The sequence below is a fragment of the Ptychodera flava genome, chromosome 5, assembly GCF_041260155.1.
Source record: "Ptychodera flava strain L36383 chromosome 5, AS_Pfla_20210202, whole genome shotgun sequence".
NCBI lineage: Eukaryota > Metazoa > Hemichordata > Enteropneusta > Ptychoderidae > Ptychodera > Ptychodera flava.
In genome coordinates, this window is record NC_091932.1 from 41,411,375 (window position 1) to 41,434,672 (window position 23,298).

General features: G+C 36.3%; 2 protein-coding genes across 2 annotated transcripts; both read right to left on the reverse strand.

The window, feature by feature from the left end:
• Nucleotides 1-4,479: 4,479 nt before the first annotated feature.
• LOC139133726 (tripartite motif-containing protein 2-like) lies at nucleotides 4,480-5,634 on the reverse strand. The gene has a single exon (XM_070700492.1). It carries the CDS (start codon nucleotides 5,632-5,634, stop codon nucleotides 4,480-4,482), a length of 1,155 nt encoding a protein of 384 aa, XP_070556593.1.
• An 8,539-nt stretch (nucleotides 5,635-14,173) lies between these two features.
• On the reverse strand, nucleotides 14,174-18,317 carry LOC139133734 (tripartite motif-containing protein 2-like). Its single transcript, XM_070700500.1, has 2 exons — nucleotides 18,195-18,317; nucleotides 14,174-15,391 (listed from the first exon to the last, which is right to left on the reverse strand). Exons 1-2 carry the CDS (start codon nucleotides 18,315-18,317, stop codon nucleotides 14,174-14,176), a joined length of 1,341 nt encoding a protein of 446 aa, XP_070556601.1.
• Nucleotides 18,318-23,298: the final 4,981 nt, after the last annotated feature.

Genomic DNA, 23,298 nt, shown 5'->3' on the forward strand with positions numbered 1-23,298 from the left:
GCTACATCAAGATAGTGTTTTTTCCTCAACTTTGCATTTCATGAACTTATATTGGTCTTACTAAAGGAAAGTAACATATTATAATATATGAGTCTATGAATGGATAATGTCTGGGTTTAAAATGATGAGTCAAAATGTAATATATATGCATTACAATGGTTGTCTTCACTAGATATTTGCTGGGTTTTTTATCTAAATTTTGTGGAAGTGCTCATAAAAAGAATTACAACTCTCTACAGTTTCATCACCAAAGTTGATATTTACATTGATAAGTTTGTGAAGAAAATTAAATTCTGCAAAGATTTGGCAGAAATCAGTTGAAACAAGCACAGAGAAAAATAGATTTTCTTAAAAATTATTTGTTTATATTACTATTGTCATTGTTTCTTGCAGGATTCAAATGTTTGCAGGTCAGAGTTCATCCTTTGATGCCTAAGTCACAAGTCATGCACCCACTTCAGACATCCATCAAACAAAAAATCAAATCTATGTCCTGTGTAGGGTGGCCTATTAAAATCAACAATCAAACCTATAGATGTCATTTGCAGTGTGTAGTATCTACTCAGAACTTTCAGGTGAAAATGATTTACAAAGTGTAATTTTGTTACTATATGACAAACTCCGCTGGTCATTTTTTTTCAAATTCTGCAAATTAATCAGACTCTGCCCTTTTTGGCAATGGTGCATCAAAGATTTACTTATGATTTCTTAAAATTCTCTGTCAGAATTGACAAATAAGATGAGTTTAGGACTTTAAGCTCCGCTTACTATGTCTATGGAATTCTACTTATGGTTGACACATTAAGATCTTTATGACTAATGATGTTGTCAAAAATAATTAAATCTGAAGTGGCTGCTCAGTTTTGAAAATTAGAATTAGTGCCTTTACTTACTGTTGTACCCAGTTGATTTATATCATACCTAACTGATGATTATGAGAATATAATTCATATTTGAATAATGCTTAGAGCATAATTTTACAAATCATATGACTCGGGAGTTTGAAGATATCAGAATCATCCACTGTGGCAATCACAATTGTCAACATATATATTCTCATTTATATTAAAAATATTAAAAATCTATATTTTTAATGAAGTGAAGAAACAGATCTAGTGAAATCTCTAATAATAAGTCAGCATGAGTACTGTGTATGTGTACATAATGAGAAAAACGTTGAATGACTGAAATTAAACACTTTGTCTTGATTACAAGTATCCAAATTAATACAAAATACCATGAGAATGTTTTAATTTTCATATTAAAGGTAGTTCCACTCCCGTATCTTTTACCTGATTTCATAAGCATCTCTCGTAAAGCGCCAGCAAGCATAGTCATCATGGTAAAATTCATACAAATTTTACAAATTTAAAACAGCTGCTTACAGAACTGCTGGTTTAGGACCAATTCAAAGTTTATTTAAAGTAGATAAGGCTTTATTCACATATACATGTAGGGAACCATGGGAGCTTCAATAATTTTTGAAAAAACCCTCTCATAAACTCAAAATTTAGTCCCCCTGGCAAAGTTTGAATGATATCTTTGGTTCAAATTGGTGATAGCACACTACACATTTCAATTTTCATTAATACAGCAAAGTATTTTACAGTAGTAGAAACAACACTGGAAAATTGCATGCAAATGTTTACTACTAGCTGGTCATTATAGCCAGCAGCTGGCTAAAATGAACTGATTGGAATGTCATGTAAATAACACATATTCTCACTGGTTATATTTTGGTACAACAATTAATAACATCTTACTTTCCTTTGACCTGTCACTGAATCTCACAAGAAATCGAATTTCTCCAGATTGTATCAGACAATTGTTTTGGGTTACAGGTCCAAGGGGAACACTATGTTTAGCTAATACTCATTTAGCCAGTCAACATGTACAAAGTGTTCCACATAATGTTATTAGCTTTTGTTGATTGCGAATGTATATAAGGGGTTCCAACATGACCTGTCAGAACCAACAGGTACTAATCAGTCTGGCAACTTAACACACACCTTTGGTTTTATGTCTATGCTTGAAAATAAAGCAAATTATCCTGTTTGGAATATAAACATACTTTCCAAACAACAGGGTCACTGTAACCTTGATCACTATGTTCACACTAAACAGCCACACCGTCTTTATATGAGAAAGTTGCTGGAAAAAATACACTTGATTTGTGCTGATCTGTATGGGTGTGAAAAAGTACCTGAGTGAACAATAGTATACATCTTCAAACATTTGTGTTAAACATTATTTTCCTTTTACATTATGTTCAAAATTTGTCCATGATGATACTCCTAATCATCAGTATTATTTTTTGGGGTCCCCGTTTCACTCCCACTGGATTTTCAAGTCCCCTTAATGTATACTCAATTTTTTCCAGCCCCTGGCCCCTGCAACTATCACTCTCACCCAGGAGATGTTTGTGAAAACAGCCTAAGTTGTTTTGTTTACATCAAACATCATTGGTATAATTTACTGTGTTAAAAGAATTGTTTGTAAAATAATCACAATCATACCAATCCATAGTCCAATACAATTAGGTCGGAATTCGTAAGACAATAGTTGTAAATGTAGACACAAAACAGCACAGAACAGACAGTAAGCGGTACACAAACAATGTCAAGTTCATGAAAGAAAGATATATGGACCTCTGCAAAAAGACCAAAAAGTGATGTCAGGTGTTTCGAATATAGTAAGTGCATCCTGCCCCACATGTGGCACCCGCCATATATCAATCTATAAGTCAGATAGGTAGTGGTCACTAACTAAGGCCCCATGTCACCGATGCCATCAGTGATCATTTGTCGAAGAGAGATTTTGTATTTATCTACCAGCTTTGATACCCGCCAAAAAGCGTTTGAATGTAGAGACAAGTCTTGCTCTGGTGTAACCTTGATTTAAAGTTTGTAAGAGAGATGGCCATGTCTCTCTACAAAATCACCGTACGAACTGCATGCTCTAGCATATAGAATAAGCTGGGAAATGTATACCCCATAACTCAATATTAAAACAATGTCTGATTGAACTGAGAATCAATGCAGTAATACTACAGGCTAATATCTTGGATATTTTCTTTTGGCATTTCTAGCAGAGCAAATAAAACAGTCTGTCATCAATGAATTTAAACCATCATGTGTTGTACTAAACGTAACAGCTGAATATCCATGATAACACACTGGAAGTTTGCAGATGCTCACAGAGACCATCATCATCATCATCATCATCATCCAGACTTGAAATTTGTCACAAAAATCTACACTGTACATTTACCTGATGAAAAATAAACCTATGTACTAAATTTTAAAATAATATACCAATGATATTGACATTAATGACATTTCACAATATGCAAACAGGTACTTTCATTTATATGTAAATGTTTGCTGAAAAATTTATTTGCCCAAACTAGGCAAAACATTTAACTATAAATAAAACATGTAAAAGCAGCTGCATTCATAAATATTGTAAAATATTGCTTGTATACCGAATCTGGCAATTTCCCTAATATCAAAAGTTCTCCCCTTGTAAGGTTTAGGGCAAGGCGTTTTACATCTCTAAACATCAGTTCACTGATAACAACGCTCAGACATTTGACTGTAAGGCAAAAAAAATCATGGAGTCGCCTGAAATCTGAAATGTTTCTGACTGCATGAGGTGTGAAACAACTATCAAGACAAAAATCTCCTCAAGTTTACAGCTTTAAATGAATTGAAAGTTGCATGTGATACTGTGAAAATGTAGAAATCACTACATGGAACTCTAAGCAGTGCAACTCAGTGTAATAATGGGTGCTTTTTTACCCAGAGTGAAAAGTGAACAGCAAGTTGAACAAACTTGTCATGTTGCTGATTTGCAAGAATTATAAGTAATTGATGCATATGTGATATCTTTTACAGTGTGCTTGTAATTTAAGAACATCATTTTCTCTTTATTTGAGTTTTTTTTAGATTCAAACTTCCCGAACCTTTATGTAATGAGGTTTAAATTATTCTGACCTGTCATTTAGTGCCAATTAAGATATGTGTCTAAGTTTATTCCTTATCATATGTTGACATGACTTTGATTCATAGGGAACCTTTTTTTCTTCAGTGTTGTTACACTGTGTTGGAGTCACAACTGTTGTAGGTGTTCAGAGTACAAACACTTTAATACAGTGGTTGTCTCTGTCTGCAACAATCATCTTCATTGGAACACTGTCAGTTATCACCAATCCTTTGGGATGATTCAGTCCATCTTCCTTTCTATCGACAAAAGATATGAATTTTCCACTGCTGTCAAATTTCTGAATACGATGACTGCGATCACTGACATACACATATCTGTCTGAGTCAAGGCATATGCCACATGGCCTATACAGTTGACCATCCCCTTCCCCAAAGATTCCAAATTTGTACAGGAACTGATCATCTGCATTGAATACCTGAATGCGATCATTACCATAATCTGCTACAAATAACAGCCCTTGTTTGTCATGAACTATCATCCATGGTCCTTTGAATTCACCATTCTCTTCACCATATTACCAAATGATTTGATGTACTGGCCATCCTGTGTGTACTTCCTGATACAGTGTCCTTCCTTGTCAGTTTTATCTCCAATCTTTCCATCCCAGTCTGACACATAAACAGCGCCATCTAGTGGGCTGATACTAATACCTCTTGGGTATTTCAGTTCATTTTGTCCAAAGGTTGTGATGACTTTCCCATCCTCATCACTTACAACCACTTGTTTGTTTTTCTTGTCTGTCATGAAGTATCTGTCATCAATTAATACTGCTACATCGATTGGAAGAAAGTTCTCCTCAAACTGTGTATATTCAAAAAGTTTCTTCCAATTTCCATCAAAGTCAATAATTTGGGTTCTGTAGTTAAGTACGTCAGTTACAACCAAATCTCCATATTTATTGATAGTCAAACCGTTTGGTGTATTAAACTCTCCTTTCTTGTTTCCTTTCTTCCAGCGTTTCACCAATCCTTTGATGACAGGAATTTCAAATGGTGATCCTGGTACTGGCCTATCTCCTATTGTCATGGCAACTTGATATTTACCATCCATGTCAGTGTTAGCAGTCACAGTGTGTGTGCCATCTCTGTTGTCTGTCACATCAAGGTTTGTCTTTGATCCATCTGGTTTTGTCAATGTCACTTCCACTGCTTGTCTTGGAATCACTGGTTTTCCAGATCTATCCTTGGTTGTGATCTGTAGATTTATGGATTCACCTTTCAGCAGACACTTTGGAATGTTGTCAACTGTACACTGTGAGATACAGACATCAGATCTCACCGATCCAAGCATTCCGTCTGTTGTGATGTCATCAGAAGGTAAGAACTCTACCACTTCATGTTCCATACTTGGTTTGGTATCTGTGGAAACCAGCTCTTCAAGTTTAGCTATCACACTTGTACTTTTGGACACAAGCTGAGCTGCATTCCCATGATGCATCAGTGCTTCAGTAAAACTACAAGTACTGATAAGATTTTCATATTTCAACTCAAGGTCACTGATGTCACTTTCAAGAACTTTGACCTGCAGACTACAGTTGGTGTCTAACATTTCTATTAGTTTTCTTTCTTCTTTCTCTATCTTGTCAATGAGGGCGTCTTTCTGTTTCCTGACTTTCCGTTTGTTCACCATACACTGTCCGTCACTTTCTTACATGCATCCTTGACCTCTGCTCTGCTTTGGTCCACTTCTCTTGCTTTCACTTTCAACTTCTCAACCAGCACTGACAACTCCTTGTTGCATTCATCTGCCACTTCTTGAAGATATCGATGACTATGGTCAGGAATGCGATGGTCAATGATGGTACACTCACTACAAATGGGAATCTTACAAGTATCACAGTAATATTTGATTTCATTTTTTGATGAACTTTGCAGTTTTCAGTTCCTTTTACAATTTGTCTTTTGCCTTTTCCTTTCTTGTATTCTTCTACAGTGAAGACTTTATGTTCGCTTGCAAGTTTCAACTTCTTGTGAATTTTTCCGATGCATACATCACAGTAATACTGTTCACAATCCACACAAAACACTGAAGCTTCAGTTTCTTCACAAAACTCACACTTTCTTTCACTTTGGTCAGAGACCTCTCCAGTTCTCTTCTTCACAACTTCTAACATTGAGTTCATGAAGAAATTATTGTCAAGACCAGCCACACCATTACCAGGAAGTTGTACTGACTTCTGACAAGTTGGACAGTTCAAAGTCCGAGTTTTGTTCAGCAGTTTTTCCAGACACAGTTGGCAGAAGGAATGGTGACACGGCAAAACTTTCGGATTTTGATACTGCTCCAGACAGATAGGACACGTTAAAAAATCCTCACCGATTTCATCGAGAATTTCTTCAGGCGTTGCTTGTGTCGGGGTTGCCATAGCTTGTTGCTTTTGTCTGACTCCGCCGTACAGAGGCTGTCGATGTGACACAATGGCTGCTCTGACCTGAAGCGCACTTCACTTACGGTCAAGTCACATGATACGCAATTCGTAGAAAAGCTTAACCCGACCCTGACCCCCTTTGACCGTACCTTCATGACCCGACGCGACCTACCGGCATATGAATGACAGCATCGGAACCTTGAACCCTAAATACACACGCCGAATACTCATTGTAAATGTCATCTAAAATGAAGGACAGTAGACGTCTACATATGGAATCACTAAAATTACGTCTTTTGAAAACTGTTTAAGGTTCCAAGACAAGAAATGTGACCTTTTTAATCTAACAATTCTCTAACGGTTAATAAACTCAGAACCCCCGTAAAGTATACATTTTCTGAAAGCCTACATATATGGGAACATTTTGGTAACCACAGTGTCACCATTGTTTACATAACTATCATGTGACAAGATAATTTGCATAACCTTTCAAAAGTCGGTTTTCCCTATGTTTTGTCTCAATACTTCAAAATATCTGACTCAAACTTGCTGGAATGCAAGCTGTCACAATGCTCTTTCAAAGAGTGTCTCAGATTTTTTATATCTTGCTTAGTTTTTTTGGAGCACAATTTTAAAGAAATCAACTATGGTAAAATTCACTGCTCTGGAAGTTTTTCTGGCATAAAAACTGTTTAAGGAGGTTTAAAAAAATTCTGAGACACACTTTTGAAGACCTGTAGGATAGCTTGCACTCACATGAATTTCAGCCACGTATCTCAAAGCATTGAAACAAAACATAGGGAAAACCGATTTTTGAAAGGTTATGCAAATTACCTGTCACGTGATAGTTATGTAAACAGTGGTGACACTATGGTAACCAAAATGTTCCTCTATATCTAGACTTTCTGAAAATATACAATTTACGGGGGTTCTGAGCTTATTAAACACTAGAGAATTTCAATTTCTTGTCTTGGAACCTTAAGTGAGCATGTGGATTTTTATATTCAATAAAGTAGAGGTTTCGGCATTTATTTTCCAGAACTTGCAGTTGTGTATTTTGACCCATAAATTGAAGAATCTGAAACCGCAACATTGATCAGCCAAAAATACAAAACAAAAATATTTATCATATTTTTTCCTCGAAAGGTATTTTTGAAGAAAGTTAAGTCTAACTTTGACCTGACAGCATAAATGTAGGGTTTAAAATCTTTGATCTGGTTGCCAAAATATAATTTTATAGAAGTTACAGGAATTTTTCATATGACGATTTTAGACAGGATCTATCAAGGCAGCCCTCGAACGAGGTTTACTTGTATATAGACGATGTTAATGAAGCTTACAACAGATTATCCCCTAAATCTATATCGATTAGAAAGTCGATTAACAAAAAACATTCTTTGTATGCTGTGGTTATTATATTAGGTTAGGAAACGATCAAGTTGCAAATCACAAACCCTACAGAAATTCAACATTAAACGTTCCGAAACGAAATTATTGCGCTTCCTTTTTAAAGGAAAATCATATAAATTCAATAGCAATGAGGAATATCATCAATCACGTGCTCTGCACCTGTAGTAAACCATTTATTTACCAGATAATATCACTTCGTAGGTGAGGGCGCTCCGCTAACGTACTGCGAGATGTTGTAAATGGTTTTAACAAGTTTTTCACGGGTGTTGGTTCTAGTTGTGCAAAATTCAAAATCCTTACGCATCGTATGGGGAATTTCTTTCAAATCACTCCTTTTTCCTTTATCGTACAACGGAAGCTTAAGTTTTCTATCCATTTGCAAGACTTGATATGAACACAGCTGCTGGTTATGACAATGTCTCCGTAAAAATTCATAGTCAGTGTGCGGCGGAGTACATTCCGGACCCATTTGTCACATTTTCTATTAATTTTTTACATATACTCTGTTCCCAAATGCTCTAGAGATGGCCATAGTAGTTCAAATCTTTAAGAAAGATTCAAACGACATCCCTGAAAATCACCATGATATTTCTGTGCTACCTCTTATCAGTGAAATTTTGGAGAAGATTATAAGTAATCAATTAGTTTTGTATATGAATAAGTATAACCTTCTTTACAAACGTCAGCATAGATTTTATGAGAAACACAAGGCAAAGCGTTTACTCATTTATTTACTGAATAATTTGACGCAGCAAATTGACCAGGGTAATACTACAATATGAAATATTCCCGTAGAACTGTCCTATACTTCAAGTAGGCTTTGTCGTACCACTCACACCCCTGAAACTATGATTCGATAGATGTATATCCCAGTCCACATCGCCGATTTAACGATGGATTATGACTTAAAAATACCCCGAACTCATGAATTGCTAAAATACGTGGCTTGAAGTTTAAAACTGCGTGCATTTTTCTTTGAACAACAAAATATTAAAAAAACAAAACGAATCTGAACACTGATTTAATTTCATGGTTTCCTTGGTGTGGTGTGACTTACAGTTTTTGCTAATTTGCTCACGATAAGCTAAGTAGAGCCGATCGTCATGTCCTTTTCTAAGGCAATTACTTTTGTTTTTATGAGGGCGTTTTAATGATCAACCGTTACGGCCACGACGCCGATTAAAGTAAAATTGTCCATCCTCATTACCTACATCAAAGTGAAAATTATAATTTGCATGTTTCGAAGCATACGTATCTTTCTGTTGTGCCAGCGTTAGTCTACAATGCTGTCTGTTATTATGGTGATTCTTTTTCACCCATAACTTATACCTTAGGTCTTTTTTGTAGTGTCCATCAAAGACTATAAGATAAAAGTATTCATTCGTTACTGGACACAGACAATTTTCGCTACTTGAGGACTATCAAAGTTGGTGTTTGCAACTTCAAGGTTCCGTAGATTAAATAAAACCAACGAATAATGTCTTTATGAGGAAGAAACTAAGATTTCATAATCCATGAGAGATGTTTTGATAGTTAAACAAAATTATCTGAGTCTTGGAATCGACGTAGTAGTAAGAGTTATAGTGTCCAATTTACGATTTTTTACAAAAGAATAACAATAGACAGGCCCCTCTCCTATACGTAGATCATATCGGTTGATGGAGACGGTTACAGTGCTTTACACGGCAAAGCTATATGGACAAATTAAAAACGTGAGAATAAATGGAAAACATCAGCGGTGAAAAAGAACATCTAATTCTATTGGTGTTGCGAGAGAATCAGTGAAAATATTTGTCAATAATTGTATAATCACGAGTTTGATTTATACTTTTTCTCCCAAAGAAAACTCAGTGGATAGACACTGATAAACGGGCGGCAAGCTTTGATTGGTATTCATCTTCCTAGGGGCGTCCTCAGTTGACTATCTTCAAATTGTGGTGAAATTTTTATATTTGAACTTTTGGGCAATTTTCACGTTGTTGGTCAAAAATCATTTTCTCTGAAGCTGCTTGTCCATTGTCTTAAAACTTAGTATGCATGTTCAAAGGGGTAAACTTAGTTAAGTTTGTTCAAATGTGGTTAACTTTGATTATTTTTTGGTCATTTTTTCTCTTTTCGTCGATAAATATTCTTTAATGGTGAACAAACCATGGTAAACTAAACTACTATTTTGAAAGGAAAAAAATAATTTTTTGGTCAGCCTGCACATCACATCAAAACCAACTTGTCAACTCTTTTAGCTTCCAGTTACCGTATATAAATATGACGTTTTATGGATAAAGATCTTTGCTGGACTGATTGCTTCGAAATTTGACATTAAAGTTCTTAGGGATGATCAATATTTTACTAACAAGAGATATTTTGTGCCCAACATGCGTCTATTGACGTAAGGCTGAGCAGTAAGTGTTGTCCGACCTCTCCTACTTTATATCTGCGACACTATACCTACACTGTAAAACACTGTCAAGATATTTATTCTTGTAGAATAGTGTTCGCGCGCATTGTCTTCCCGGATGAATGAATGTTTCTGACGTCAACCGGCGGGGAAATGCATGCACTTTTAGCATTTTTTAGCACCAACGGGTAACTTTAAGGGCTGCCCTTATCTGAAAAACATTAACCGGGATACGTCACGTGTGATAGTGAAATCACGAATTTGAATTGCAGATAAATAGGCATAATTACAGTGTCAGAGGACTCTCTCTCTCTCTCTCTCTCTCTCTCTCTCTCTCTCTCTCTCTCTCTCTCTCTCAACTTCTTACAATACAAACAACAAGACATTGTTTACTTTAAATCTTTGAACCAATCTGACCATCACTTATTGAACCAGTTTCCAAAACACATGTATTTATATTCATTTGAGAATAGTGTTCACTTTTGTCAACGCAATAATCTTCTTTGAACCCTAACGGGTAGACAACAGTGAGAGTTAGACTTAAGACGTCACACTTGTACTGTGAAGGAATTAATTTTGTTGACTCCGCGAGAAGTCAAGGTAGATAATACAACCTTAAAAATTGAACTTCAAAGTCATTTTAAGTGAACATGTACAATACTTCTGTACAGACAATAGATGTTATAGTCAGTTTTTAAAGTTTTAATCAAACAACGTATCTGTACAACGACTCATTATTTAAATCTTGCATTATTTATACAGGTTACATTGGACTCATCTTTCAATTAAAACCAAAGTTTAATCAGTGAATGCTGACACAGTATGTGTTTTATATTAGCACTTTAGTCTTTATGTCCATCGTTGTTGACTTTCGGGTTTTTCTGGACGACAAATGAAAAATAATCAGCCTCTCCGATATACAAATGCTAATTAGTCTCCAGCCATTGTTGGGATTTGTTTACATCAAACATCATTAGTACAATTAACTGTGTTTACAGAATTGTTTTTATCTCAATATCAAATATTGTCTGATTAAACTGAGAACAGACGCAGTAATACAGCAGGCTACCATCTAGGATATTTACTTTTGGCATTCCTAGCGAAGAAATAAACAGTCTGTCATCAAGCAATTTAATCCATCAAGTGTTCTCATAAACATATAAGTGGTAATGATACAGGTATAGGTCAACAATATACATGTCTGTTTGATAATGTACATCAAGCTAGCAATTTGGAGATAAGGATGAACAAAAATAGCTATCGGCATTACTCGTCTGAAATTGCGTACAGAAAATACACATGTACAATTAAAACACATATCTATTATCAAAATTGGTCGAAAAGACAGATGAATATCCATGATAACACGTCGGAATTTTTGCAAATACTCACAGAGACTTGTGAAATTGGAAGTACATGTATGTTTACCGATAGGCTGCACCTGTACACAATGCCTTGGAAGGGGAGGTCAACTTGACATACAGCATCATCATCCTGACCTGAAATTTATTTTTAAAAACTACATTGTACCTGATGAAAAATACACCTATCTGCTAAATTTTAACATAAAATGCCATCAATATATATTGGTCAAGTTCTTCCGATGAGCTTTCACAAATATATAAACACAGGTATGTTCATTTATGCGTAAGTGGCTCAATTGAACTTTTTACTGTGTTAGTTTGAAGAGTTTATTTTTGCTAAAACATTTTTTATCTAAACTTGCAAAACTTATTACTGTGTTAGTTTGAAGAGTTTATTTTTGCTAAAACATTTTTTATCTAAACTTGCAAAACTTGGGAAAAGCAGCTGCTTTCATAAGTATTGTAAAACATTGCTTTTTATACCCAATTGAATTTATACTTCTCTGGTTGGCTTCCTTCTCTGATACCAAATGGTTCTCCCCTTATTAGGTACGTGATAAAGTATTTACATATCTCCAAACATCAATTTACTAATTACAGTGCTCATGGAGTAGCCATCCATGCATGATGACCTTCAAAATAGACAGAAGTAGTTTGACAAAGAAATTTTATAAGTTTCGGAAAGTATTATGACAACCAAAGGTGAGTTCACAGTGATTCTTTCAGCTTCTAGTCCGATTGTACTTCAGATAAAATTAACTGAAATGTTGAGGTATGTAGTAATTGACAACAAAAATATCACGTCCTAAGTTTGAATACATTGAAAGTTGTATGTGATACTGTGAAAGTGTAGAATTTACTTCATGTAACTCTAAACAGTGGAACTCAACAAATTAATAAATGTAATTACCTAGATTGAAAAGTGAATATCAAGATGAACATTGTCATGTTACTTAATTGCAAGAATTATAAATATTTCATGATATGAATATTTTATGGCACTTTTAATTAAAAAAAAACTTTCTCCATATTGGAGCCTTTTGTTGGGAGAATCAAGCTCCAAGAATCATTTTGTTCGGAGGTTTAAATTTTTCTGACATAATTTTATACCAATTAAGATAAATGTCTAAATTTGTTAAAAATCATGTATATCTGACATGATTTTGATGCAAAGGGAGTTTTCAGTGTTGTTCACTATGTTCGAGTCACAACTATTGTAGGTCTTCACTGTACAAAAACTTTAATACAGTGGTTCTCTCTGTCTGCAACAATAATTTTCATTGGAACACTGTCGGTTATGATCAATCCTCTGGGGCGTTTCAATCCATCTTCCTTTCTATCAACACGAGATATGAATCTTCCACTGCTGTCAAATTTCTGAATGCGATCATTACAATCACTGACATACACATATCTATCTGAATCTAGACTTACTCCCCTTGGACCAAACAGCTGACCATCCTCTTTACCAGGGATTCCAAATTTGTACAGGAACTGATCATCTGCATTGAATACCTGAATGCGATCATTATCACAGTCTGCTACAAATAACAGCCCTTGTTTGTCATGAACCATCATGAATGGTCCTTTGAATTCACCATTCTCTTGCCATATTTACCAAATGATTTGATGTACTGGCCATCCTGTGTGTACTTCCTGATACAGTGTCCTTCCTTGTCAGTGTCATTGCCCACCTTTCCATCCCAGTCTGAAACATAAACAATAATAATAATAACTTTATTGACGTTATTCCTCAAAGGTGAACATAGTCAAGAACTAATACTACTGAAATAAGAAAAGGATACTTATCAAAAAATAATAAATATATATATATATATATATATATATATAATATAAGATATAACTTTATGCAGAATATGAAATGTTGGTAATCTTAAAAAATATCTGTTTCTTGGATAAATGTTGTGAGGTATATCATGCTATCTGTATTGCTCATTATGTAGCAAAATTTGGCTTGCAAATCCCAGTTGTTGAAGTTTTCATTGTTGACTGCTATCGAGTCTAACAATTTTTTTCGTGATTGTGTATGACATGGACAACACATGATATAATGAAATTCGTCCTCAACTGAGTTAGTATCACACCTATTACAAATTCTGTCCTCAGCTTTTAGTTTTGGTCTCATGTGTCTACCTTTCTCAATCATCAGATTATGGTCACTTATTCTCAGCTTGGTAATGTATTTTCTGTCATTTTTATCTTTGATACAGCTTAAATACTTTTCCATTTTAAAATCTGTTTTAAACTTTCTATAAATGTTTCTATAAACAGCGCCATCTAGTGGGCTGATACTGACACCTCGAGGGTGTTTCAGTTCATTTTGTCCAAAGGTTGCGATGGCTTTCCCATCCTCATCACTTACAACAACTTGTTTGTTGTTCCAATCTGTCATGAAGTATCTGTCATCAGCTGATACTGCAATATCGAATGGACAAATGCTCTTGTCAAAGTCCCTAAATTGCAAAGTTTTCACCAAATTTCCATCAGTGTCAATAACTTGGATCCTGTTGTTGCCACTGTCAGCAACAACCATATCTCCATTTTTGTTGATTTCCAAGCCAAATGGTTGATCAAACTCCTCGTTATTGGTTCCTTTCTTACCCAGTGTTTTCACCAATCTTTGATGACAGGAATTTCAAATGGTGATTCTGGTATTTCCTGGTCTCCTATTGTCATGGAAACTTGATATTTACCATCCATGTCTGTGTTAGCAGTCACAGTGTGTGTGCCATCTCTGTTGTCTGTCACATCAAGGTTTGTCTTTGATCCATCTGGTTTTGTCAATGTCACTTCCACTGCTTGTCTTGGAATCACTGGTTTTCCAGATCTATCCTTGGTTGTGATCTGTAGATTTATGGATTCACCTTTCAGCAGACACTTTGGAATGTTGTCAACTGTACACTGTGAGATACAGACATCAGATCTCAGCAATCCCAGGATTCCATCTGTTGTGATGTCATCAGAAGGGAAGAACTCTACCACTTCATGTTCCATACTTGGTTTGGTATCCATGGAAACCATCTTTTCCAGCTTAGTTATCACACTAGTACTTTTTGTGACAAGCTGAGCTGGATTCCCATGATGCATCAGTGCTTCAGTATAACTACAAGTGCTGATAAGATTCTCATATTTCAATTCAAGGTCACTGATGTCACTTTCAAGACCTTTGACCTGCAGACTACAGTTGGTGTCTAACTTTTCTATCAGCTTTCTTTCTTCTTTCTCTATCTTGTCAATGAGGGCGTCTTTCTGTTTCCTGACTTTCTGTTTGTTCACCATACACTGTTCTGTCACTTTCTTACATGCATCCTTGACCTCTGCTCTGCTTTGGTCCACTTCTCTTGCTTTCACTTTCAACTTCTCAACCAGCACTGACAACTCCTTGTTGCATTCATCTGCAACTTCTTGAAGATATCGATGACTATGGTCAGGAATGCGATGGTCAATGATGGTACACTCACTACAGATAGGAATCTTACATGTATCACAGTAGTATTTCATCTCGTTTTTAGGATGGATTTTGCAGTTTTCAGTCGCTTTTCCATGTTGTCTTTTGCTTGTTCCTTTCTTGTATTCTTCTGCCGCCCACACTTCATGCGTGGCTGCTTGTTTCAGCTTCTTGTGAAATTTCTCACAGCACACATCACAGTAATACTGCTCACAATCCACACAAACCACTGAAGCTTCAGTTTCTTCACAAAACTCACACTTTCTTTCACTTTGGTCCGAGACCTTTCCTGTTCTCTTCTTCACAATTTCAAACATTGAATTCATGAAGAAATTACTATCAAGACCAGCCACTCCATCTCCAGGAAGTCGTACCGACCTCTGACAAGTTGGACAGTTCAAAGTCCGAGTTTTGCTCACCAGTTTTTCCAGACACAGTTGGCAGAAGGAATGGTGACATGGCAAAACTTTTGGATTTGATATTGCTCAAGACAGATAGGACAAGTTAAAAAATCCTCACCGATTTCATCGAGAATTTCTTCGGGTGTTGCTAATATGGGGTTCGCCATACTGTCGCTTTTTCGATGTACTTGGTACAGAGACTATCGATGTCATGTGATATAATGGCTGCTAGGGCCTGAAACGCGGTTAATATTTGGTCACGTCACATGATTTCCATGACATTATTGACACAAAATGTGTGGAAAAGCTTAGTGGCTGACCGTACTTTCATGACCCAACCTATATGAATGACAGCATTTGAACCTTTAACCCTGAATACAAACGCTGACAGCTCATTGTAAACGGTCATCAAACATGGTTTTTATATGCAATAAAGTTTAGGTTTTGAAATTTATCTTCCCAAACTGGTAGTTGTGTATTGTGACCTGAAACCGTGACATTGATCAGTCAAAATATAAAACAAAATATTGATCATTACTTTACTGTTAGGTATTTCCAAAGGAATGAAGTCTAATTTTGACATGGCAGTTTGATCTGAGCGTTTAAAATATGGGATCTAGCAGCCACAAGATTATTTTATAGAAGGTACAGGAATTTTTCATTCGATGATTTTGGACAGGATCTATCAAGACATCCTTGGAACGATGTGTACTTTAGCTGTGGAAACGCAGCTATCTGTTTGCGGGGTCGCGTGCGGAATTGACATTTGGATGACCCGCATAGCGACGGTTGACCTTTTGATGACCCGCATAGCGACGCACGCTACCCCGCCTACATGCAGATAGCTGCGTTTCCACAGCTATATTTACTTGTGTGCAGACGAGATTAACAAACCTTACAAAAGATCATTCATCATTTCAAAAGAGTACTGTAACAAACATGCACCAATCAAATCAGTCTTAAAACGTAAACCGTGGATATCGAAATCAAAATTTAATGAGAAAGTCGATCAATAAAACAAATTCTCTGTATGTTCAGATTAAAAAACAAGTTATGAAACGATCAAAGTTGCACATGATGAATACGATGGTTTCAATCGGGCTCGAACTCACAACGTACGGTACTCAATCACCTAGCGGAGAATGCAACAGACAAAACCGCTCGGCCAAATCCCCAATCTCAAAAAAATATCGGTTCAATAATCGAGCTAAATGCTTTAAAGGTGGTCTGCGTAGTTCAAACCCTCAGAAAAAGTTTAAATGACATCCCTGGTGATGACCGTCCTATTTCTGTACTACCGCTTTCGGAGAAATTTTGAAGAAGAATGTGAATATAACCTTCTTTACAAACATCAGTATAGACTTCGTGAGAAATATAGTGCAAAGCGTTCACTCATTAATTTACTGAATGACTTGATGCAGCAAATAGACTAGGGAAATACTACAATATAACATATTTCCCTAGCCCTGTCCTATACTTCCCATGGGCCTTGACGGGCCCCTCACAACCCTGAAACTGTGACTGGTATACCATCTTGTCTATGTATATCCCGGTCCACATCGCCTAAACTTCTCCCGAACTTACAAGTTGCTTAAAAACATGGTCTTGTTTAAACTGCTTGCATGCATCTGATGCATTAAATTTTGAACTACAAAATATTCAAAAAACACGAATCTGAACGCTGTTTGAAGCACAGTTTCCTTGGTGTGATCGTGGATTACTGTTTCTGCTAATGTGCTAACAATAGTTGAAGTAGAGCTAAACCTCCTCTCCAAACGCAATGGGTATTGTTTATTATGCAGGCGTTTAATTATCCACTGCCGCGCCCCTGAGGAATTGTCCATCCTCATCTCCCACAACAAATTACAAATTGTAATGTGAATGTTTCAAGTTATTTTCCTGTTGAAGGAGGGTGCATCTTTTGTGCCAGCTTGAGTCTACAATGTTGTTAGGTATTATGGCAACTATTTTTTCACTCAAAACGTATACCTTAGGGCTTTTTGTAGAGTCCACCCAGGATTCTACAACAAAAATGCTCATTCGATACTGAAAACAAAATAATTTCTGCCACTTGTGGACAACCAAAACCAATGAATAATGTTTTTATAAGAAAGAAATTAAGCTTTCGTTGATGCATGCGAGATGTATTGATCGTAAACAACTTAAAGTTATCTGAGTGTAGGAGTCGAAGTACGTCGTTATAGGGTCCAATTTACGATTTGACAAGGTAATAACAAGAGATATATAGGTCCTTATCCTCTTACGTTGATCACATCACTTGATAAAGACCGTTACAGTTTCTTTGCATGGCGCAAGCTACATGGACAAATTATTACATATTTGATTTACCTTTTTTCTCCAAATGAATACTCAGTGATAAATGGGCGGCGCTTTGAGTTATTTTTATTTTATTTTATTGTATTATCCAACAGGCAAACCCAATTACAGGATGAGGTACCCAAACCCACTACCATGGCAAATGGAGCAGTTAGGAGTAAAGTGCCTTGCTCAAGGACACAACACCGTTATGCCTATTTATCTGCAATTAAAAAATATAACTTGAATATCAAACGTGACGTATCCCGGTTAATGTTTTTTTTTTCAGATAAGGGCAGCTGGTTTCCAGAAACAGTAACCAGGGGTGTTTTGCATGCAAAATTTACATTATCCCATTGTATTTACAGCAAATTTACAATTTTTGAGGGAAAGTGTGTTCCCCCTCCAGTTACTTTTTGAGAAAAATCCCAGGCCATAAAGTCTCTCCATCCGTATCTCAACTGACCCTCTCTTCTCTACAAAGCTTTCCACAGTGACTGTTCCCTCCGCACTCCTCCTCGGCAAACTGTTCAGAACAGCCGAAACCTGCTCCCCTCCCGCGGCCTGGTGTTTTTCTAATTTCCCCCATGGTGCTAAAAATGCCCGTGCATTCATTTCCCCACCTAACACCTTCTACACGAACAGACTTGTTTGTAGTCTTTTACAGTGTCTGTATAGCGTCAAGGATATAAAATAGGAAAGGTTGGACAACACTTACTGCTCAGGTTTACGTCAAATTTTCTCATAATGGCATGTTAGGCATGTAAGTGCAAAAATGCCCTGTGCCGCATCAGTATCGCATATCTCGAATACGTTAGACGAGTGTTGTCACTTATCACTTACGACCAGTTTCATTACACTTCACTGTATCAATACAAAGTGTTTGCATTTGATCTGTCAACACATGACAAGGTCAATACATTTGTGATATAATTTCTTCAATTTTGTTTCTATTTCATAACTTTAGTTTTATTGGAAAGAAACGTTGTAGCCTAATAACTCAGCAATTTTACTGTGTACATTTTGCAGAAAGATTTATTTTAGGTTTAAATAAAAAAATGTTTGTGTGAAAGCGGCTTTAAATTGGTGTTTTCGATTGTTGAATATCAAAATTCCGGAGTGACAAGTGTACGTAATTCAAACTGTAACCAATGAACATGTTCATTTTGGTCAACTGATATGATTGATTGAAGTATTCATTTGTGTCAACTGATATGATTGGTTGAAGTGTTCATTGGTTTTCAACTGATATGATTGGTTGAAGTGTTCACTTGTGTCAACTGATATGATTGGTTGAAGTGTTCACTTCTCCTCAAATGATATGATTGGTTGAAGTGCTCATTTCAGGTAGAAAAAGCCTCGGACACAGATATTCGGACTCTCAATTTTTTTGCAATTATTTTCGAATCTATCATTTAGTGGGGCACATCATAAAGCTCGTGTAGTATGAAAATTTTTCACCCGTGTTGGTTTTTTTCGAAAATCGAAAATGTAGGGCAATTTGTTTCTCAGGTATCTTGATTTGATAAAAGAATAGGTAGAACGTTCATTGAGGAAAGTTTGAGCAAAAGTTTAAGTATTTCATTTTCGAGGCGCGAAGTGCTATTGTGTTTGGATTTAACGTCCGACTTGGGACGCCAGGTCAAGGTCAGCACTAAACAATGAAAAAAGACAAAACTTCCTGTTAAACACTAAATTTCGATATTCAATTGACTCCATGCATATATCGTAAAGCGACATATTTGCTTCTGTTCACTTGTTTGATATGAACAATAGCGCGCTGATCCCGATTTCAGGTTTGTTACTAAATAAAAAAATATAGATGCACGCGAGTGATATCGGACACCGCTGCCTGAAATTCGGATAAATTTTGTTGTTGCATGTGCGGCTGTTGCAGATTGTAGTCTGAGCTATAAATTCATATGAATTAGTGTGACTTTTACATGTAGTATCCATTGTAACACTAGCGGGTTTTATTTTCATCGCTTTTGCGGAAAATGCGGACAAATATTTATTTTTGCATATTAATGAAAAAGTTATGTCATTTGCGATCAGCGCTATTAGTAGGTGCAGGATTTCAAGCTATTACGCGTATAGGTCTCTAACATCTTCATCGAACATAACCTGGTAGCGTGACGCATGGCGTTTCATGTAATATGAAATGTTCGATACATCAACCTGAAACGACAATCACAAGAAGAATTTTCCCCTTTGTAAGCTTTTTCGCTTAATATCCATAGTTTTGTTTTAATCAGAGTTTCCGTGACCGTTATCCTCAATAGAAATGCATGTTTGAGCCTTTTGCGAATGGAGCAGGTGCGATCACTGTGCAATTTCAAATCTTTTTTCGTTCCACATACTCTCTATTCAAACCAAGAGCTACCAGGTGGTGGACATTTCATGCAATCCTTTATAAAATTACGCAAGAGTCGGAAGAAACTCTCTCGAAATGTAATGCTTGCGGTGTAGGGCACTATCAACAACTTATCACAAATGGGTGACGAGTGGCAGAAATCTAGTCACCCTGTCATAAAATCATCACGATTCCAACAATACAATAAAATTAACCAAGTAAAGACATTCTAGAGATTAAGGTATCCTTCGTCCTATTCTATAGTGAAAATATCATCCGTCACCTAAACCTATCATCTAACCCAGTTTTTTGTTGAATAAATGGTGTCCTGCACTATATATCCTTTTGTGAAAACACTATCCGTAACACTATTTTCTTTTGAAAACACTGTCCTTCACCAAAACCCACCATGATAACATAACCCTATTCTGCGGTGAAAATGAATTTCCTCCACCCTATTCTGTCGAGAAAATGCTGCTCTTTAATTACCCATTAAGTTGTGAAATTACTGTCCCTCACCTAAAGATATTCTGATAACGTAGTGCTATTCTGAGTGAAAATACTGTCCTCCTCCCTGCTGCTGTGTGGTGAAAATTGTATCCTTCATCTAATTTGATAATTTTGTTCTTTATCAACAGACGGTGCAATAACGATGTCCAAAGGGAAGATTCATTAGATCTCGGGAGGGCTATCCGATATTTTTCCAGAGTTGACAGAATATGAAAACTTTTTGCACTCTCCAGCAACGCGATCTTATGTTTTTATCAAATGCAGCAGATCTAAAATGTCTTAAAGGACTTTCGCTCTTAAGATTTTTTCCGCTTTCGACCAAGCCGTTCCAAGATGTAATGGTGTGTCCCTAAATCCATGCTGCAATGAATATCCATTCACCTATTCTGTAGAGAAGATACTCATACTGTCTTCCACCCTATTCCGTACTGAAAATGCTGTCCTGCATTCCAGTCAGTTGTGAAAATTCTACCTTTCACCCTATTCTGCAGTACAACTTCTGTCCTTCACTCCAGTTTGAAGAAATAAAAGTATTTCTCAACTCATTCCGATGTGGAAATAATGTTTTTCACCCCATTGTATATTGAAAGTACTGCCCTTCGCCATATTTTTGTGGAAATACTTTCCTTTACCCTATTCAGCACCATTAACACTGATTCACTGTCGCAAACCTGTACGCTATTGTTGAGCCCACTGCCCCAGGTATGTGTTGTTGTGCGATGGAGCATTCCCAAACAAACACATAGCTATTATACTAGGAGTATATACTATATATATATATATATATATATATATATATATATATATATATATATATATATATATATATATATATATATATATATACTCTCCTAGAATACTTGATGCCCCGGCCGGCCGCGGCCGGCCACCCAAGTCATACATAACACGTACAACGATTTGATCGAGTGCGCCCATGGTCTACAGAAAGGAAGCTCAATCCTGATGAAATACTAACTCGGTTATGTTATATCAATATTTCATAATTACGATTTATTATTTTTAATAATTATGAAAAAACATATCATATTTTAGACTATTAATTTCCAGTTGGCCTGTGCGGCCAAGGGCATTAGTTTTTTTAGGGAGCGTTCAGTTATTACGGCCGGGGACATGGTGGGTGGGTAAAATCCAGGGGATTACCTTGACTGTTGAAACGGCAAGACTAGGTAGGTCATGTATTTTTTTCAAGCAGTACGAAAGGTGGGCCACTTGATTTCCATAAGTATTCATCCAGTCAAAAGCAGATTCAGTGTTCAAAAATATTCTGGGAAATAAAAATGATTCGCTGCATGATTTCATTCTCTGAAGTCATTTCACTGTAAATCTGAATAGAATTATATATATTATCTGTCACATGAACATCTTGCCTTGGGTTATCTTTCCTCTTGTCGCTGAGGGCAATGAACAATTCCTATTAGTCTTTGACTGAGGTAAGGCAATTATTAGTTGCAAAATATAATATATTATGTTTAACTGAAATCTGGCGTGCATTGAAAGGCTCCCCTTGTACTGTTGCATAGCAATGCCGTTAATACCTGACTAGTGTGTACAAAACTTATCTTGATAAATAAACACAAACGATGGAATGTAAGTGAAAAGTTTCAATGACTTTGTTTTTTTATGTCAATTAGCAGTAAGGAAGAAAAACATAAATATACCTTTTTGTATGACAACTCTTAAAATAAATATAAAATATGTATATATACTGTACAGTAAAATATGATTAGCCTTCAGGCAACATTATGGTATTGTGATCAGAGTATTCCACTTGGGAGCATGTCCTTGATCAAGTGTTTTTAACGTAGCTCACTTTGCTTCTCTTTACCCAAGGATAGGTGCCAGTACCCAGGCCTGTAAATTGGCTAATTGACCCCTTCATGACCTTATATCCCGGCATTTTTGATGACATGGGGAAATTCCAAATGCAACATTTTCCTCTGAAAAATGCATCAATGTGAAAATGCACGATTTCTCTTGGACGTGAGGCCCGGTGGCAATGTGTTTGAATGTTACAGAGCTTTCAATCAACCTGTTAGGCCTACTTTTGCAGACCAGGTACATCCACCGTCGCTTGTGGTTGGATACACGACAGTCACTATCGAAACACAAGCGACTGTAGATGTACCTGTATCATGTGTATGTTGCTGGTCATTACTTTTTTACATCCATGGGCTGGCATACTACCGGCTAGACATGCATACTATTTGATGAGATGTTAATTTCCATAGCCCCAGAGCAGCATCCGTATCGCAAATTGGCACCATCATATCTAGTTTTGCATTCATGCTTTCATCAGAATACGCAGGGTCTATATTAAAGGCGTATTTAGTAATAACAAAAGTCTAAATTGTTTATGTTATTACTATATTAATAAAAAATTATATTATAGGAACAATGTTGATAAGAAAATGTAACATTCTCTAATCACATTATATTTACATAAATGCAAACTATTGAAGCATTTAGTCACTTTTAGTCCAAATATATGTCCAGTTTTGTTGCTCTTTCTGAATGTGTTTCTGTGCAATATTCTGTTGAATAGAAAACCATCTGACAATGTTAACCATACCGAGCGTTAATGAAAGATTCAACCTGTGCTGTGCAAGACATTTCTACTCATTCAGAAATGGGCTCTCAACAATAGAACTGAACTAGTTTACACCTGTGTGCAAACACCGTCTTACTT

Bases quoted from the DNA above. Each gene is read 5' to 3' on its own strand.
- LOC139133726 (XM_070700492.1), bottom strand. From the start codon at position 5,634: ATGGTGAACAAACGGAAAGTCAGGAAACAGAAAGACGCCCTCATTGAC.
- LOC139133734 (XM_070700500.1), bottom strand. From the start codon at position 18,317: ATGGGGGAAATTAGAAAAACACCAGGCCGCGGGAGGGGAGCAGGTTTC. The intron at 15,392-18,194 runs GTCAGTTGAGAT...CCAACTTGTCAG, and splicing joins AGCTTTGTAGAGAAGAGAGG to AGGTCGGTACGACTTCCTGG.